This window comes from Sturnus vulgaris, chromosome 13, assembly GCF_052056855.1.
Source record: "Sturnus vulgaris isolate bStuVul1 chromosome 13, bStuVul1.hap1, whole genome shotgun sequence".
Lineage (NCBI taxonomy): Eukaryota > Metazoa > Chordata > Aves > Passeriformes > Sturnidae > Sturnus > Sturnus vulgaris.
This window is the reverse complement of record NC_142255.1, coordinates 2,105,721-2,123,792: the sequence shown is the minus strand read 5'-3', so window position 1 is coordinate 2,123,792 and position 18,072 is coordinate 2,105,721. Positions and strand designations below refer to the sequence as shown.

Here is an 18,072-nt window from a genome sequence, read left to right as displayed (position 1 = left end):
GGGTTTGGGGGAACTCAGGGAAGGATTTGGGAAAACTGGGGGGATGACAGAAGTGTCCCCTGATACAGGAGGGTTGGGGACAATCTGGGGGAGACCAGGAGCCACCGGCTCGGGGAGATTTTGGGATTTTGGGATGCACAGACCAAGCGAAGCCCGGCTGGTTTAGGAAAAAAACAAAAAAGAGTTTATTCCAGGTGTTTATAAAAAGTGATTATTAATTCAAGGTGATTATTAATTCAAGGTATTTATTAAAATGGCTTCTTTATTAAAAGTGTTTGTTACAGGTATTTCTTAATCAAAGGCGTTAATTAAAGGCATTAATTAAAGGCATTAATTAAAGGCATTTATTGCTGTCCCTACAGGGCGCTACAAGGCCAGGGGGCTGCAGGGAATTCCCACCGGGAATTCCGGTGGCACCGGAGCTGTGTCCCAGTCCGGGGGTGATGGAAGATCCCAAATCCTGCCCGAGGGATTTGGGAACATCCCAGTCTTTCCCCCATTCCCACTGGGAATGGTTTGGGAATCTTTGGCTCAAGTGGGGCAGCCCGCTGGGTCCGGCCCAGGCGGGATTTTGGGATTGGAATTCCTGCAGCATTCCAGGGGCTCCTACGGGGATCAAACCTGGGAATTCCTTCCCGCTCCAAGGCCGCGGCTCCATCCCAATCCTCTGTCACAGCCGTGCCCCCAGGACCCCATTCCCAGGCGGTTTTCCCCCTCCAGGGGAAGGGATTTTGTCCTCGGTGGCTCTGGGGTGGGATTGTCACCGCTGTCACCTCCCACGGCCGCGCTGGGATCTGGGCAGGGAGAAAAGCGGGATGTGGCACTTTGGGATCCCGGCTGGATCTGCCCCACATTCCCTGAGCCTCTCCAGGAACTCCAGGGGCTGGGCCACCCTCCGTGGGCCTGCGGTGGCCCCGTGGGGCTCGCGAGCGCTGCCGGGTGCCAGAAGCTCAGCAAAGGCGCTAAAAAAAAAAAAAACTACGGAAAAACCGGGAATGCCGAGGCTCCGCTCCCCCTTCACCAGAGCAGCAGCAGCACCCCCAGAGCCAGGCCCAGAACTCCCGGGCGGAATTCCCGGCTTCCCCCGGCGCTCCTGACCTCCCTGGGCACGTGGTACACGATGAGCAGCTTCTCTCCCATTCCGGAAGGATCCAGCTCGTCGCCCTTGGCGCAGCTGTGGCCGCCGGGCTGCCCGGCCTGGGGGTCGTCGCGGGGCAGCTCCTCGGCCGGCATGTCGGAGCCGGCCAGCGCCACGCTCACCGACACGTCGCGCGTCCCCACGTCGTTGACGGCCACGCACGTGTAGGTGCCCTCGTCGTCCTTGCCGAAGTCGGCGATGGCCATGGTGCCGTTCTTGAAGGCCAGGAAGCGCTGCCGGCCCGCCTTGGCTCCGCCGTCCCTGGCCACCGTGGGCCCGTGGATGTCGAGGCGGCCGCCGGCCGTGCGGATCTGCCAGCGGATCTCGGGCGGGGGGCTGCCGGCCACGCTGCAGTGCAGGCTCAGCGTGAGCCCGTCCTTAGGCCCGGCTTTGGCGGGGCTGGACAGATAGGTGAGCTGGGCCGAAGGCGCCACGCACAGCGAGCCCGGCATGTCGGTGACGGCGCGGCCTCGCAGCCGGGCCGGGGCGGCGCACAGCGTGGAGCCGGCCCTGGAGATGACCACCGAGGTGCTGTCGGCCCACTCCTTGAGCCAGAAGAGCTTGCAGGAGCAGTTGAAGGGGTTGTGGAAGAGCTGCAGCTGCGCCAGCGCCGGCAGCGCCTCGAAGGTGCCGCGGGCCAGCGTGGTGAGCTCGTTGTCGTTGAGCCAGAGCGAGCGCAGATCCCGCAGGCCGGCCAGCGCCCCGGCGGGCAGCGAGCTCAGCCGGTTGTTGCTCAGCTTGAGGATCTGCAGCGCGCTCAGGTTGCGCAGGTCCTGCCACGGGAACTCGGCCAGCCGGTTGTGGCTCAGGTCCAGGTTCTTGAGGTGCGGCAGCGCGGCGAAGGCGCCGGGCTCCACGGCCGAGATGTGGTTGTAGCCCAACCACAGCGACTGCAGCTCGGGCACCTCGGCCAGCGAGGAGCGGCCCAGGCGGCCCAGGCGGTTGGCGGAGAGCGTGAGGATGGTGACGTTTGGGGACAGGCCCCGCGGCACGTCGCGGAGCTCGCGGTAGGCGCACTCGGCCAGCAGGCGCCCGTTCTTCTTGGGGGAGCAGGAGCAGGGGCTGGGACAGGCCAGGCCTGGGGACAGCAGCGTCACCAGCGCCACGACGCCGAGCAGCGCCTCCATCCTCGTCCTGTGGATAGGTGGGGGAATTCAGCACGGCGGGACATTTTTGCCCGACATTTTTCATTGAGAATCGAGCTCTATCGGCAAAGATTCCGATTCCTATCAACAAAAAAAAAAAAACAAACCCCAACAGAGACCGGGCCAGAAGAGCGGGAGGAGAAACAATTCCGGCTGGAAAAGGCGGGTTTGGGATTCTCCCCAAAGCTCCCCCTCCAGCTTCTCCTTGCCCCTGTGGAAATCCCTTTTCCGGGTTTGGGATGAAATGTTGTTTGGGATGAGAAGAGGGAGCCGGGGCGTTCCGGATTGCTCAGCTCTTTCCCAAGCGGCCTTGCCCTAAAACCTAATGGGATTTTTGGCCTGAGCCGCCGCTCCAGCTTTCCTTATGTCATGGAAAAAAAAAAAAAAAAACAACCAAAAAACCAAATCCTCAGCCAGGAAATCTGCAATTCCTGGGAGGGGGATTTTCCCCAACTAACTCCTGATTCCCCTCTCTGGGACTTTTCCAGGCGGGAAGAGGAGAATTCCCGCTCCAGCAGCAGCTGGCAGCCAGAGCCCTTTGTCTGAGCCTCGCAGGAGAATTTCCCCGCTCCCCTCGGCTCCTTCCCGGCTGGAACCGATTTTTTGGGAATGCCGAGACGGAATTAACCCGGCCCCGACGCCTCGGTGACATTTTGGGAGTGCTCGGGGAAAGCCAAGACTCATCTCCCACGGATCGGGAAGGGGGATCCTGGAACTTTTTCCCTCCTGGAGCTCCTGTCCCATCCCACCCCTTTTCCAGAGTCCCCCCCCCCCCCGGGGGCGCATTCCAGAACCGTCAACACCCGCCCTGCCTCCTTCCTTCCTTCCCTCTTTTCCCGATTTTCTCCCTGTTTTTTTGGGGGTTTTTTTCCCCGGTTTTTCCCGGTTTTTCCCCGCTCCCCACCCGGCCGTCCCTGCCCCGTCACCGCCGCTGTCGCCGCTGTCGCCGCTGCCGAGCTCGGCCCCGCCGCTCCCCGCGCCCTTCCCGGGCTTCTCCTCCTCCGCTCGTCCCCTCCCCGTCCCCCGGGCCCGAGCCTTTGGGCCGCGCCACCGCGGGGCCATCTCCGCCCCTGCCCCATAAAATATCCCAAAACCCGCTCATCCCACAGCCCTGCCCCATAAAATATCCCAAAACCCGCTCATCCCACAGCCCTGCCCCATAAAATATCCCAAAGCCCGCTCATCCCACAGCCCTGCCCCATAGAATATCCCAAAACCCCATCAGCCCATTGCCCTGCCCATAAAATATCCCAAAACCCGCTCATCCCACAGCCGTACCCCATAAAATCCCCTAAAACCACATCACCCCAAAGCCCTGACCCCCTAAATCCCCTAAAACCCCATCACCCCCTAGCCCTGCCCCCCTAAATCCCCTAAAACCCCATCACCCCATAGCCCTGCCCCATAAAATCCCCTAAAATCTCATCATCCCACAACCCTGCCCACAAAATCCCCTGTAACCCTTTATCCCACACCTCGGCCCCCTAAATCCCATAAAACCCGGTCATAGAGATCCTCTAAAAATCCTCCAAACCCCAAAAACCTCGTCCCCAAAATCCCCTAAAACACCCTCACCCCACACTTCTGCACCCCAAATTCCCCTAAAACCCGCTCGTCCCACAGCCCCACCCCATAAAATCCCCTAAAACTCCATCACTCCATAGCTCTGCCCCCCTAAATCCCCTAAAACCCCATCAACCCAGAGCTCTGTCCCATAAAATCCCCAAAAATCTCATCATCCCACAGCCCTGCCCCACAAAATCCCCTAAAACCCCATATCCCAGCCCCATAAAATCCCCTGTAACCCTTTTATCCCACACCTCGGCCCCCCAAAATCCCATAAAACCCGGTCATAGAGATCCTCTGAAAATCCCCAAACCCCAAAAACCTTGTCCCCCTAAATCCCATAAAACACCCTCACCCCACACTTCTGCACCTCAAAATCCTACAAAACCCTGCCCCACAAAATATCCTAAAACCCCATCATCCCATAGTCCTGCCCCCTAAATCCCCTAAACCACTTCATCTCACAACCCTGTGCCACTAAATCCCCTAAAACCCTGTCATACCGCTCCTCTGCCCCTCAAAAATCCCATAAAACCCCATAGCCCTGCCCCACAAAATCCCCTAACATCTCATCATCCCACAGCTCTGCCCCACAAAATCCCCTATAACCCCTTCATCCCATAGCCCTGCCCCACTAAATCCCCTGTAACCCTTTTATCCCACACCTCGGCCCCCAAAAATCCCATAAAACCCGGTCATAGAGATCCTCTAAAAATCCCCAAACCCCAAAAACCTCGTCTCCAAAATCCCATAAAACCCTTTCACCCTTCGCTGCTTCACCCCAAAATCCCCCAAATCCCATCGCCCCACGGCCCTGCCCCATAAAATCCCCCAAAACCCCACAAACCTCGGCCCTTTCCCTCGTCAAACTGGGAATTTCTAACTGGTTAAACTGGGAAATTCCAACTGGTCAAACTGGGAATTCCCAACTGGTCAAACTGGGAGTTCCTGATTGGTCAAACTGGGATTTCCTGATTGCTCAAACTGGGAATTCTTAACTGGACAAACTGGGAGTTCCCAGCTGGTCAAACTGAGAAATCCCAACTGCTTAAACTGGGAATTCCTGACTGGTTAAACTGGGAATTCTCCACTGGTCAAACTGGGAATTTCCAAGTGGTTAAATTGGGAATTCCCATCTGGTCAAACTGGAAATTCCCAACTGGTCAAACTGGGAATTCCAGCTGGTTAAACTGGGAATTCCTGACTCCCCAGACTGGGAATTCCAGGCTGGTCAAACTGGGAAATCCTGACTGGTCACACTGGGAATTCCTGACTGGTCAAACTGGGCATTCCTGACTCCTCAAACTGGGAAATCCCAACTGGACAAACTGGGAATTCTGGGCTGGTCAAACTGGGAAATCCCGACTCCTCAAACTGGGAATTCCTGACTGGTCAAACTGGGAATTTCCAACTGGTCAAACTGGGAAATCCTGGCACCTCAACCTGGGAATTCCCAACTGGACAAACTGGGAATTCTGGACTGGTTAAACTGGGAGTTCCTGACTCCTCAAACTGGGAATTCTCCACTGATCAAACTGGGAATGCTGGACTGGTTAAACCAGGAAATCCCATCTGGTCAAACTGGGAAATTCCAACTGGTTAAACTGGGAATTCTCCACTGGTCACACTGGGAAATCCCAACTCCTCAAACTGGGAATTCCTGACTGGTCAAACTGGGAATTCCTGATTGGTCAAACTGGGAATTCTGGGCTGGTCAAACTGGGAAATCTCAACTGGTCAAACTGGGAATTCCTGACTGATCAAACTGGGAATTCCTGAGTGGTCAAACTGGGAATTCTGGACTGATCAAACTGGGAAATTCCAACTCCTCAAACTGGGAGTTCCCAACTGGTCAAACTGGGAATTCTCCACTGGTCAAACTGGGAAATCCCAACTGGTCAAACTGGGAATTCCCGACTGGACAAACTGGGAAATCCTTCCTCATCCTCATCCTCACCTTCTGGGATATTTTAACCATTCCCTACAGGAATTTTTTCCCGGAATTCCTGCTCTGGATGAAGAGTTCCATCCTCATCCTCCAGGATTCCCAGCAGGAATTTTTCCAGGAAAAGCCCCACAACCTCATCCTCATCCTCATCTTCATCCTCCTGGGAATATCCACAATTATTTATAGGAATATTCATAATTATTTATAGGAATATTCACAATTATGGGAATATCCACAATAATTTATGGGAATATCCACGGTTTTTTTTATTGGAATGTCCAGAATTATGGGAATATCCACAATAATTTATGGGAATATTTACAATTATTTATGGGAACATTCACAATTATTTATAGGAATATTTATAATTATGGGAATATCCAGATTTATGGGACTATCCAGGCTCTGATGGGATGAGGGGCTCCAAACACCTCGGATTCCCGGGACTTGAGGGATTTTGGGGGGATTTGTGGGATTTTGGGGATTTTTAGGGCATTTGGGGTTTTGGGGGGGGGGATTTGGAGGGATTTTGGGGAGATTTGGAAGGGATTTTGGGGGGATTTTATGGGGATTTGAAGGGATTTTTGGGATTTTTTGGCGGGATTGGGAAGAATTTTTGGGGAATTTGGGGAGATTTTGGGGGGATCTTAGGGGGGAATTGAGGGATCGTGGGGGGATTTGGGGAATTTGGGGGGATTTTGTGTGGATTTGGGGGTTTTTGTGGGGATTTGGAGGGATTTTTGGGATATTTGGGGGATTTTGGTGGGTTTGGGGGGATTTAGGGGGTTTTGGGGGGACTTTAGGGGGAATTGTGGGATTTTCGGGGGGATTTGGGGAATTTGGGGGGGATTTTTTGTGGATTTTAGTGGTTTTTTGTAGGGATTTTGAGGGATTTTTGGGATATTTGGGGGATTTTGGGGGATTTTAGGGGGGTATTGTGGGATTTTCGGGGGATTTGGGGAATTTTGGGGAAATTTTGGGCGGATTTGGGGGGGATTGGGGGATTTAGGGGGATTTGGAGGGGGTCTTTGAAGGGATTTAGGGGATTTTGGGGGGAATTGTGGGATTTTTCGGGGGGATTTGGGGGATTTTGGGGGGATTTAGTGTGGATTTTGGGGTTTTGGGGGGCGGTTTGCGGGGATTTGGGGGATTTGGGGGTTTTGGGGGCGGATACGTAGGGATTTTGGGGAGGATTTTAGGGGGAATTGTGGGATCTTGGGGGGGATTTGGGGAATTTTGGGGGGATTTTTAGGGGGGAATTGTGGGATTTTCGGGGGATTTGGGGAATTTTGGGGGGATTTGGGCTCCAGAGTTTAAAATGGGGATTTTTTTTCCCCTGAAAAAAAAGAAATATTGGATTCCCAGGGGATGATTTTGGGGATAAAAATCATCGGCGCGATGGGATCGGGAGCAGAAATCCAGCGGGAATTTTGTCACCGAGGTGACACCGGCAAGGAGAGGAGTTTGGGGAGAAAAATGAAAAAAAAAAAAAAAAATTTAAAAAGCGAGATTTGGTGTGTTTCTCTAGAAATATCGAGATTGTAGAAATTCTATCTAAAATGAAATAAATTCCAGATAAAACGGTAGGAATTCTATCTAAAATGGAATAAATTCTAGATAAAAATGATGGATAAAAATGACAGGAATTCTATCTAAAATGAAATAAATTCCAGATAAAATGATAGAAATCATGGATGAAATGATAGAAATCATCGATAAAGTGATAGAAATAATAGCTATAATACAGCTAAAATGACAGAAATTCTCTCTAAAAATGATAAAAATTAGACACAAAATGACAGAAATCATCTCTGCAAGATCCAAAATTCCCTCTGAAACGGTGGGAAGCGCGCCTCAAATTACAGAAATTATATCAAAATGCCAGAAATGACGAGGGAAATTGCGGGGAAGGATCTATAAAATGATAGAAAATGATGTGTAAAACGACAGAAAACACATATCCGTGGGATGTTTCCTCGCTCCAGTGCGTTGCGATGCGCGCCGGGGGAAATCCGAGTAAATTTTTCCTTCCTCCGCTGGTGAATTTATAGGGAAAAATTTAATGGATTCCAGCGATTCCATTTCCTCCCCCTCGCGATTTATGGCCGGGAAAATGAATTTTTTATTTTGAGGACGGTGCCACCCCCTGGCTCGTCCCCTCCCCGCCCCTTTGGGGACAGAAATCCGGTTTTTTTTTCCCCCAAAGATTTAATGGATTCCAGCGTTTCTATTCCCCCTCTCGCGATTTATGGCCGGGAAAAATGAATTTTTATTTTTAAGACGGTGCCACCCCCTGGCTCGTCCCCTCCCCGCCCCTTTGGGGACAGAAATCCCGGGTTTTTTTCCCCCCAAAGCAGGGAGCGGCTCCGCTTTCAATCCTTTTATTGACTCTGCACACACCGAAACGCGCACGCCCCGGGGCCACCGTGGCCACCGGCACAAACACTTGGCTACAAGGCTACTCTACCCAAAAACACATCGAGGGGCCCCGCCGGCACCGGGGAAAGGGGATTTGGGGATTGGGGAGAGGGAATTGGGGGTTTGGGAGCGGGGAGAGGGGATTTGGGATGGGGGAGAGGGGATTTGGGATGGGGAAGAGGGGATTGGGATTAGGGAGCGGAGAGAGGGGATTTGGGATTGGGGAGAGGGAATTGGGGATTTGGGATCGGGGATTTGGGACTGGGGAGAGGGAATTGGGGATTGGGGAGCAGGGAGAGGGGATTGGGGGTTTGGGACTGGGGATTGGGGAGCGGGGAGAGGAGATGGAGGAGAGGGGATTGGGGACTGGGGAGAGGGAATTGGGGATTTGGGATTTGGGATAGGAGAGTGGGGATGGGGAGACGGGAGCGAGGATTGGGGATCGGGGATTTGGGACTGGGGAGCGGAGATCGGGGAGAGGGAAGAGGGGATTGGGGAACATGGATTGGGGAGCAGAGATCGAGGAGCGGGGATTGAGGATTGGGGATGGGGGAACGGAGATTGGGGATCGGGGATCGGGGATTTGGGATCGAGGAGCGGCGAGCCCCGGGAGACCCCGGAGCCTCGGGGGGCCTCGGAGCTGTCCCGGTGTGCCCGGTGCTGAACGGGGAGCGCGACAGGAGCATCGGGAACGGGAGTGACAGGGACCGGGAACACCGGGACCCAGCGGGGACGGGAATTGCAGGAACCAGGGAGCAGATCCCGGGAGTGGCGGGGAGCGGAGAGCACCAATATCCATCGGGGGATGGAGAGAACCGCCCGGGAGAGGCGGGGACCGGGAATGTCGGCACCCAGCGGGGAGCACGGAGCATCTCCCGGGAGTGGCGGGGACCGAGGAACCCCGGGATCCATCGGGGAGAGAGGAAAACTGCCCGGGAGCGGCAGGGACCGGGAATGTCGGCATCGGGGAAAATCGGGATGCGCCGGGGAGCAGTGGGGACACACCGGTGAGCGGCGGGGACAGCTCTGGGGTGAGCGGGGAGAGCGCCGGGATGAGCGGGGACAGCTCCGGGATGAGCGGGGACAGCTCCAGGATGAACGGGGACAGCCCCGGGATGAGCGGGGACAGCCCCGGGCTCGGCAGGAGAGAACCGGGGATCAGAGGGGACTCACCGAGCACCGAGAAGCGGCGGGGAACCGCCGGGGACTGAACCGATTCCAGCAAAGAGAATTTTGGGCTCTCGGGCTTTCTGCTTTTAGCGTTTTTTTTCTGTTTTTTTCTTTTTTTCGTTTCTTTCCTGGGAGGGGAAAGCGCCCCCGGGGCTGGCGGGCGGCAGAGGGAGGCGGGGGAACGGGAATCGTTGTTGTCGCCGGAGCCCGAAATGGAAACGAAATGGTGGGAGGCTCATCCCGGCGGCACCGAGCGTGCCCGGGGGCCGAGGGGCGAGCAGCAGGAGGAGGAGGAGGAAGAGGAGGAGGAGGAGAGGCGGGGATGGCTCGGGTTGTTTTTCCCCGGGCGGAGAGGGGGGTGGGGTTGCGGGGCCGGGGTCTCGGGGGTCTCGGGGGGCTCAGCGGGGCCGGGGTCTCGGGGGTCTCGGGGGGCTCAGCGGGGCCGGGGCCGGTAGTTGCCGTTGATCTCCGGGGAGATGGTGACGGCCTCGGCGCCCAGGGGCAGCTTGTCGCTGTACTCGGAGCGCACCTCGAACTCCTCGGCGCCGCCCTTGGACTGCGACTCCGCCATGGAGCTGGCGGCCACGCTCTCCTCCCGCTCCAGCTCCGCCGCGCCTTCCCCCTCCCTCCCGCGCCGCCACCGCGCTCCTTCCTCATCCCCCGCCTCCTCCTCCTCCTCGTCCTCGGCCTCTCCGGCCTCTCCGGGCGCGAAGTTCTTCTCGGACTCGAGGTAGGAGGCGCGGGGGTCGAAGTCGGCGGCCATGCGCTTCTCCATCTGGTCGGGGTTCTGCGCCTTCATGATGAGCTTGTAGGGCTTGGCCTGGAGCTTGGCGAGCAGGTGGCACCACGTGGCTCCCAGCAGCGGCAGCGTGGCCAGCAGCAGCAGGAAGATGCTGACCACCACGATGATGATGAGCGACGGGATCTCCTTCTTGGTGGTGAACACCACCTGCACCTGGCACTCCTCGCCCGGCGAGCTCAGGCACACCGAGTAGTTGGTGCCGGGGCTCAGGCCCTGGAACCAGTACGAGTTCACGCCGGCCTCGATCTGCGACCACTGCAGCAGGGCGTGGCCCTGGCGGCCCTGCTGGCACAGGTACAGCACGCCCAGGTGGCCCCCGCCGGGCTGGGTGGGCGTGAGCTGCACTCGGGCGTCGCGCTCGGCCACGTCCAGGGCGATGACGCCCAGCTCGAAGCTGTGCTGCTTCAGGTCTCCGCTCTGGTTGAAGGCGTGGTTGGACACGTACTTGGAGCCGCCCGGAGAGGAGCCGCACGTCTTCCCCGGGACCGGCGGCTCCAGGGGGACCCGGTCCCGGCGCTCAGGCTCCGGCCCCGCCGCCGCCGAGGGCTGGCTCTGCCGGGTGGGGCCCAGCGCTTTGCCCCTCTCCTCCGGGGTCAGCACGCTGTTCTTGGCCCCCTTGGCTCCGGGTTTCTTGTCGCCCGCCTGCTTGTCCCCGCCGGGCACCAGCGGGTGTTTCTGCGCGCCCGCCACCGCCAAGCTGAGCGACGAGTGGTTGCTGCCCACCTCGTTGGTGGCCACGCAGGTGTAGGTGCCCTCCTCCCGCTTGCTGAGGCGCGGGATCACCAGGGTGCCGTTCTTGAACACGGCGAAGCGCTCGGGCTCCCGCTGCTGCTGCTGCTGCTGCTGCTGCGGCTCCTCCTTGGCCGCGCTCTCCGCGCCGCTCCCGCCGAGCAGCTCCAGGCTCTGGGAGCCCGTGCGGATCTTCCAGCGCACCTCGGGCGCCGGCGAGCCGCTCACGGCGCAGTGCAGGCTCAGCGTGAGCCCGTCGGGCAGCTCGGCCGCGTCCAGGCTGCTGGGCGAGTAGCTGAGCTGCACGGTGGGCGCGGCGCAGCGCAGGTCGGGCAGCCGGGCCAGCGGCACGCCCCGCAGGCGCTCGGGCAGCGCGCAGGCGATGGAGTCCTTCTCGGGGATGGAGATGAGCGTGCTCTCCATCCAGCGCTTCAGCCACTGCAGCGCGCAGGAGCACTCGAAGGGGTTGTTGTAGATCTGCAGGTGCGACAGCGAGCTCAGCGAGTCGAAGATGCCCTCGGCCAGCGTGGCGAAGCGGTTGTTGTTGATGCGCAGCGAGCGCAGGTCCTTGAGGGTGCGGAAGGCGCCCGGCGGCACCGAGGCCATGCGGTTGTTGTTCATCTTGAGCAGCTGCAGCGCGCTCAGGTTGCGCAGGTCCTGCCAGGGGAACTCGGCGATCTGGTTGTGGCTGATGTCCAGGTTCTTGAGCTGCACCAGCACGGCCAGCGCGCCGGGCTCGATGGCGGCGATCTCGTTGTGCGCCAGCCACAGCGAGCTCACCTGGGTCACCTCGGCGAAGGCGCCGCGCGGCAGCGAGCTGATCTTGTTGGCCGACAGGCTCAGGGTGGTCACGTTGGAGGGCAGCCCCGCGGGCACGGCCTGCAGCTCCTTGTAGGCGCAGTCGGCGAACTGGTGCGCGTACTTGTCCACGCAAGCGCACGGCTCGGGGCACGCCCGGCCCGAGCCCAGCAGGGCGGCCAGCAGCAGCGCCAGCAGCGGGGCCATGTCCCCCTGGCAGGGGACAGCGCGGGGCTCAGCGCCAGCGCGCCCCGGCCCCGCCCGCCGGCGGGAGGAGGAGGCGGCGGGGCCGCGCCCCATTGTCTGTGCCCGGCTCCCCCCGGCTGCTGCCCGCTGCCTCCCGCTCATCCCCTGCTCGCCCTCTCCGCCGCTTCCCTCCCCTTCTCGGGGGCTCTTCTCACTCTCTTTTTCTCCGCTCTGTCAGGTTTTTCCTTCTTTCCTTCTCCCTGGCTGGCTCTTCCCACCCTTCTCACTCTCTGTTACCCGGCTCGATCGAGGTTTTCCTTCTCCCCTTCCCAGCCGGCTCTTCTCGCCCTTTTCACTCTCTTTTTCGCGGCTCTGTCAGGTTTTCCTTTCCTTCTCCCTGGCTGGATATTCCCACCCCACTGTTTTCCCCGGCTCTATCAGGTTTTCCTTCTCCCCTTCTCGGGGATCTTCCCACCCTTCTCTTTTTAGCGGCTCTATCAGGCTTTTCCTTCCCCCCTTCGCAGCCGGCTCTTCTCGCCCTTCTCACTCTCTTTTTCTCCGCTCTATCAGGCTTTCCTTTCCTTCTCCCTGGCTGGCTCTTCCCACCCTTCTCACTCTCTATTTCCCGGCTCGATCGGGTTTTCCTTTCCTCCCCGTCTCGCGGCTCTTCCCACCTTTCTCACTCTCTCTTTCCTGGCTCTATCAGGTTTTTGCTTCCCCGCTTCCCCCCACCCCCCCCCAAAACAATCAATTAATTAACCTCCATTTTTCTTCATCCTCCGCTTTCATCCCTCCTTTCCCAATTATTTCTTTCGCCTTCCTCTCCTCTCCTCTCCCTCGCTCCCTCTCTCTACTTCATCCCCGCCCGGCTCCCCGCTCTCCTGGCCGCCGCTGTCCCCCTGTCCCCCGCCACTCACCCTCTCCTAGGTGCCTCTCCGCCACCCGCAGCCCTTCCCGGCGCTCCTCATCCTCCTCCTGCCAGCCGCCCGAGGGGCGGGGGGACCGGGGGGACCCCGCCCGCTGCCCCCGCGCCTGCCGGGGCTGAGCTGCGAGCGGCTCCGGGCTGCCGAGGCACAGCGAGAGGCAGCGATTTGCATTTCTGCCAGCCTAGCCTCCCCCTCCGCCCGCTCGCCACCCCCTTCTCCCAGCCCACCACCCACCCACCCACCCACCCACCCGGCCGGCACCGCCCGCCCGCCCGCGGCCGCTCCCGCACCGCCGCTACGCCCCGAAAATGCAGAAATTAACCCCAAAAACCGCCGAGCTGTCAGCGCGGGCGATCCCCGCCGCCTTCCCGTGCCCGCTGCTCCCGATGCCGTCGGGGCGCGGCTCCCCCGTCCCGCCCGCGCATCCCGGGAGGTTGGAGGGAAAGCGGCTCGGACCTTCCGCGCCGCTGTTCCCGATCCGTGCGGGAATTCCAGCGGCGATGCCGGCCCGTGCGGGCGCCCCGTGAGGCGGGAGGGAGGACGGAGGCGGCGGCGGGGGGGGGGCGCTGCTCCGCCACCCCGCTCCAGGAGGGCTCCTCCCCTGGGAAAGCGGGATAAAGGGGAAGGAACGGCTGCACGGGGGCGGTGCTCGCCCCGAGCCCGGAGCACGAACCATCGATCTGCAGAGCGGCATCGATTCCCGGCTCGCTCCAGCCCGTGGTGTCCCCATCCTAATCCCCATCCCGATCCTAATCCCGATCCCAATCCCAATCCCCATCCTAATCGCGATCCCAATCCTCATCCCGTTCCTAATCCCCATCCCAATCCTGATCCTGATCCCGATCCCGATTCCTCCATCCCAGCCCCTCGGCTAGAGGAGAGGCCCGGGGGGCTCGGCGGAGATTCGGGGGGGTCCAGCCACTCGTGCTGGTGTCGCCGACATGACTGAGTCGCGACAGACACAGCCCCGCCCCCAACTGTGCCTGCCGACCCCATTCCCTATGGATACAGGGATGGAGGGATGAATGATGGATGATGGATGGATGATGGATGATGGATGATGGATGATGGATGGATGATGGATGGATGATGGATGATGGATGATGGATGATGGATGATGGATGATGGATGGATGGATGATGGATGATGGATGATGGATGATGGATGATGGATGGATGATGGATGATGGATGATGGATGATGGATGATGGATGATGGATGGATGATGGATGGATGATGGATGATGGATGATGGATGATGGATGGATGATGGATGGATGGATGGATGATGGATGATGGATGATGGATGATGGATGATGGATGGATGATGGATGGATGATGGATGGATGGATGATGGATGATGGATGATGGATGATGGATGATGGATGGATGATGGATGATGGATGATGGATGGATGATGGATGGATGATGGATGATGGATGATGGATGATGGATGATGGATGATGGATGGATGATGGATGGATGGATGGATGATGGATGATGGATGGATGATGGATGATGGATGATGGATGATGGATGGATGATGGATGGATGATGGATGGATGATGGATGATGGATGATGGATGATGGATGATGGATGGATGATGGATGGATGATGGATGATGGATGATGGATGATGGATGGATGATGGATGATGGATGGATGATGGATGGATGATGGATGATGGATGGATGATGGATGGATGATGGATGGATGATGGATGATGGATGATGGATGATGGATGGATGATGGATGATGGATGGATGATGGATGGATGGATGATGGATGATGGATGATGGATGATGGATGATGGATGGATGATGGATGATGGATGATGGATGATGGATGATGGATGATGGATGGATGATGGATGATGGATGATGGATGGATGATGGATGGGACAGATCCCATGCTGTGAGGGATTCACTCCAAATCCCAAATCCATCTGGGAAAATCCATCCAGGTGTAACCAGGACTCTGTCCCTGTCCCTGGGCCGTTCCCATCCCAGCAAATTCCCGGGATTTTTTTCCTCCCACTGGAATGCTCAAAACCCCTGCACACCCCTCTTGTCCATGACCCCACCCTCCTGATTCCCCAAAAAACCCCTGTCCTGGAATGTTGGGAACACCATTGAGCCATCCCAGTCTCCACAGATCTATTGGAATTTTCTTTTCCCAGCTGACATCACGGCTGGCGAGGGTTGGAATTCCCAGCAGGAATCTCCTTCTGTAATACCCACCTTGAGACCATGGGAAGTGAATTCCATCTTTCCATCTTCTCATCCCAAAAAATCTGCAGGGATACCAGGACAGGGATTTATAGGAAGAATGGAGCTGCAGATCCCGGGATAAAATCCATGGAGTGATTTTAGGAAGAGGAGAAACGTGAGTGGAGGATTCAAAGAAATTCCAGCTCCTCTCAGATTCTGGTTTTACCATCTCCCATCCCGAGGTGAATCCAAGAAATTTCAGTCCGGCCTCAGATGGATAAAAATCCCTCAAAAATGCTTGGAGTGGGAGCAGTTCCCAAAAAAATCCTTCTGGGATCCAGGGAGAAAATCTGGGAGAGGATCATCCTTGGAGAATCCAAGCTCATCCTTCGCTCCCATTTTCCTTCCCATTCCCAGGATTCCATCTGGATGGACCCATGGATGGGAAATCCATGGAAAGCAACAGAAAAATGGGAATAATTTTATTCCCAATCCTGAATTTCCCCCTTCCTCACCCTCCCACCCCCATTTTTATTGGATTTCCCAGGAATTTTCCAAAATCTGCAGGGAGGGGTTTTCTCTGGGGGGGGGGGGGGGGGGGGGGAAGGGAATTTTATTCCTGGAATAAATTCCCTCATGGAATTTTTCTGATATTTTTCCAGGCTCATCCAGGATCTACCGGATCCAGCTGTAATTCCCAAACCAATCCTGATTTTTGCCATTTTTTCCGTTTTTCCTGGGATCCAGATGGTTCTGGTTTTAAAATCCAGGGAAAGCAGGAATGAGGAAAAGGTGAGAAACTGACTGATATTCCCATTAAAATAAAGAAGGAAATGGGAATAAATGGGAAAAATCAAGATTGATTTGGGGTTTGGAAAATCCGGAGCTGGGAATTCTGGGCAGGGAGCTCGGGAATTTGGGATTTGGGGGTTTCGGGATGGAGCTCCAAAAAATTCCATCCTGGATCATTCCCCCCCCCCCCCCCCCCCCCACCAAAATTCCCAAATTTGGGGGGAAAATTTCATGGATTTGAACTCTCCAGCAGGAATTCCTGGAATATCCAGGTTTGGGAATATCCCAGGGATTCATTCTCATTCCCACCTTTCCTGCAGCCTGAATCCATCCAGGATACGACAGGAGAATCCCGTGGGATCGGGATCTTCCGGAGCCCCTGGAAAATGGGATTTGTTCCTTCCAGATGTTGGGATGAAATCCTTCTGGACCCCCTGGATCTGGGCATTTCTCTGGCCCAGATGTTGGGATCAGATCCCTCTCCACCCCCCGGATAATGGGATTTTTTTTCTTGCCCAGATGTTGGGATCAAGATCTTCGGGAGCCCCTGGATCTGGGATTTGTTCTGTCCAGATGTTGGGATCAGATCCCTCCGCACCCTCTGGATCTGGGAATTTCTCGTGCCCAGATGTTGGGATCAGCGTGGGCTGCGGGCGCCCCCTGGCGGCGGTGACAGCGCCGGTGACAACCGGGATTTGGGAACAGCCGGGATTTGGGGATTTGGAATTTGGGGTTCGGGATTTGGAATTTGGGGTTTGGGATTAGAGGATTTAGAGATTTGGGATTTGGGGTTCGGGATTTGGGGATTTGGAATTTGGAGGTTTGGATCCCGGGTTTGGGATTAGGAATTTGTGGGTTTGGGATTTGGGACTTGGGATTTGGGGTTTGGGATTCTGAATTTGGAATTTGGGGTTTGGGGGTTGGGGGTTGGGATTTGGGGTTTGGGATTTGGGGTTTGGGATTTGGGTTTTGGGGTTTTGGGTTTGGGGATTTGAGGTTTGGGATTTGGGAACGCCGAAATTTGGGGTTTGGAATTTAGGGTTTTGGATTTGGAGTTGGGGTTTGGAATCGGGGTTTGGGATTAAGAATTTGTGGGTTTGGGATTGGGGATTTGAGGTTTGGGATTTGGGGTTTAGGAACTCCGAAATTTGGGGTTTGGAATTTAGGGTTTGGGGATTTGGAATTTGGGGTTTGGGATCCGGGGTTTGGGATTTGGAATTTGTGGGTTTGGGATTTGGGGTTTGGGATAGGGTATTTGAGGTTTGGGATTTGGGGTTTGGGGATTATCCCGGATTTCCATCCCACCCTGCTACATCAACTCCGGCATTCTCAGAGGGGAAAAGCCGGGAATTTTTGGGGGATCCAGAGGATTTGGGGTCCCACCGGCCATGGGATTTAGGATTTGGGGATTCCCTCCTCGGATCCCTCTTTTTATTCAATATCCGGCCCCCTCCCCCCCCCCCCAAAAAAAAAAAGTTTCCAGCCAAATTCCCGATTAATCCCAAACTTTTGCCGCCACAATTGGGGATTTGATATCCAGGGGGAAAATCTCAAATGGACCCAAGGAGGATAAACCTGGGGGAAAATCCCAAATTTTGCGAGGTTTTCCTTCGGGAAGCTCTGGAGAGGAAATAAAGGGGTTTTCCCAGAGCCTCGCCCCGGAAAAATCGGGAAGTGATGGGAATTAGGGGGGGAAAAGGATCCTCCAAGGGTTAAAAAAAAAGCGGGAAAAGGGGAAATTCCATTTTTTAAAATCTCTACTAGATACAATTCCCGCCTTCTCTGGGAGGGCAGGATCAGCTCTGGGAGCGAATCCCGAGGAATTCCACCCAAATTCCACTCCAGGGTTAAAAAAAAATATAATAAAAGTGGGGAAAAGTGAAAATTCCAAAGTTTATTTTCCCCGCCTGGCTGCACTTCCGGCCTCCTCCCGCAGTTCGGGATCCGCTCTGGGTGCGAATCCTTGGAGCGAATCCCGAGGAATTCCAGCGGAATTTCAGCTCCTGGCCGGCAGGAGGAGGAGAAGGAGAGGGAGAGGGAGAGGGAGAGGGAGAGGGAGAGGGAGAGGGAGAGGGAGAGGGACAGGGACAGGGACAGGGACAGGGACAGGGAGGAAGGCTTGGAAAAGTGGGAGGAGGAAATAGAGGAGGAGAAGGGAAAGGAGGAGGAGGAGGAAGGAGGAAAGTTTGGAAAAGGAGGAGGAGTAGGAAAAAGGGGAGGAGAGAGAGGGAGGAAGGCTTGGAAAA

General features: G+C 56.6%; 3 protein-coding genes across 4 annotated transcripts; 1 reads left to right on the top strand and 2 right to left on the bottom strand.

Moving 5' to 3' along the window:
• Positions 1-161: 161 nt before the first annotated feature.
• On the bottom strand, positions 162-3,140 carry ISLR (immunoglobulin superfamily containing leucine rich repeat). The gene has a single exon (XM_088172866.1). The coding sequence runs from the start codon at positions 2,263-2,265 to the stop codon at positions 1,018-1,020; it is 1,248 nt and encodes a 415-aa protein (XP_088028992.1). The 5' UTR covers positions 2,266-3,140; the 3' UTR covers positions 162-1,017.
• Positions 3,141-8,162: 5,022 nt separating this feature from the next.
• On the bottom strand, positions 8,163-11,921 carry ISLR2 (immunoglobulin superfamily containing leucine rich repeat 2). The gene has a single exon (XM_088172308.1). The coding sequence runs from the start codon at positions 11,919-11,921 to the stop codon at positions 9,819-9,821; it is 2,103 nt and encodes a 700-aa protein (XP_088028434.1). The 3' UTR covers positions 8,163-9,818.
• Positions 8,581-17,711, top strand: LOC148222208 (uncharacterized). Of its 2 annotated transcripts, none has more exons than XM_088172310.1 (3): positions 8,581-9,222; positions 15,697-15,826; positions 16,147-16,336. In XM_088172310.1, exons 1-3 carry the CDS (start codon positions 8,762-8,764, stop codon positions 16,321-16,323), a joined length of 768 nt encoding a protein of 255 aa, XP_088028436.1. In that variant the 5' UTR covers positions 8,581-8,761; the 3' UTR covers positions 16,324-16,336. The 2 variants fall into 2 exon arrangements, with proteins under 2 accessions (XP_088028436.1, XP_088028435.1); XM_088172309.1 differs by lacking the exon at positions 16,147-16,336 and adding an exon at positions 16,346-17,711 and having other exon boundaries at positions 8,614-9,222.
• The last annotated feature ends 361 nt before the right edge of the window (positions 17,712-18,072 follow it).

What these genes read in the sequence shown, in the direction of transcription:
- LOC148222208 (XM_088172309.1), top strand. Translation starts at nt 8,762, where the DNA reads ATGGGGGAACGGAGATTGGGGATCGGGGATCGGGGATTTGGGATCGAG. An exon ending in GGAGCAGTGGGGACACACCG is followed by an intron (nt 9,223 to 15,696) that starts GTGAGCGGCGGG and finishes ATATTTTTCCAG; the next exon opens with GCTCATCCAGGATCTACCGG. An exon ending in AAAGCAGGAATGAGGAAAAG is followed by an intron (nt 15,827 to 16,345) that starts GTGAGAAACTGA and finishes TTTCTTGCCCAG; the next exon opens with ATGTTGGGATCAAGATCTTC.
- ISLR2 (XM_088172308.1), bottom strand. Translation starts at nt 11,921, where the DNA reads ATGGCCCCGCTGCTGGCGCTGCTGCTGGCCGCCCTGCTGGGCTCGGGC.
- ISLR (XM_088172866.1), bottom strand. Translation starts at nt 2,265, where the DNA reads ATGGAGGCGCTGCTCGGCGTCGTGGCGCTGGTGACGCTGCTGTCCCCA.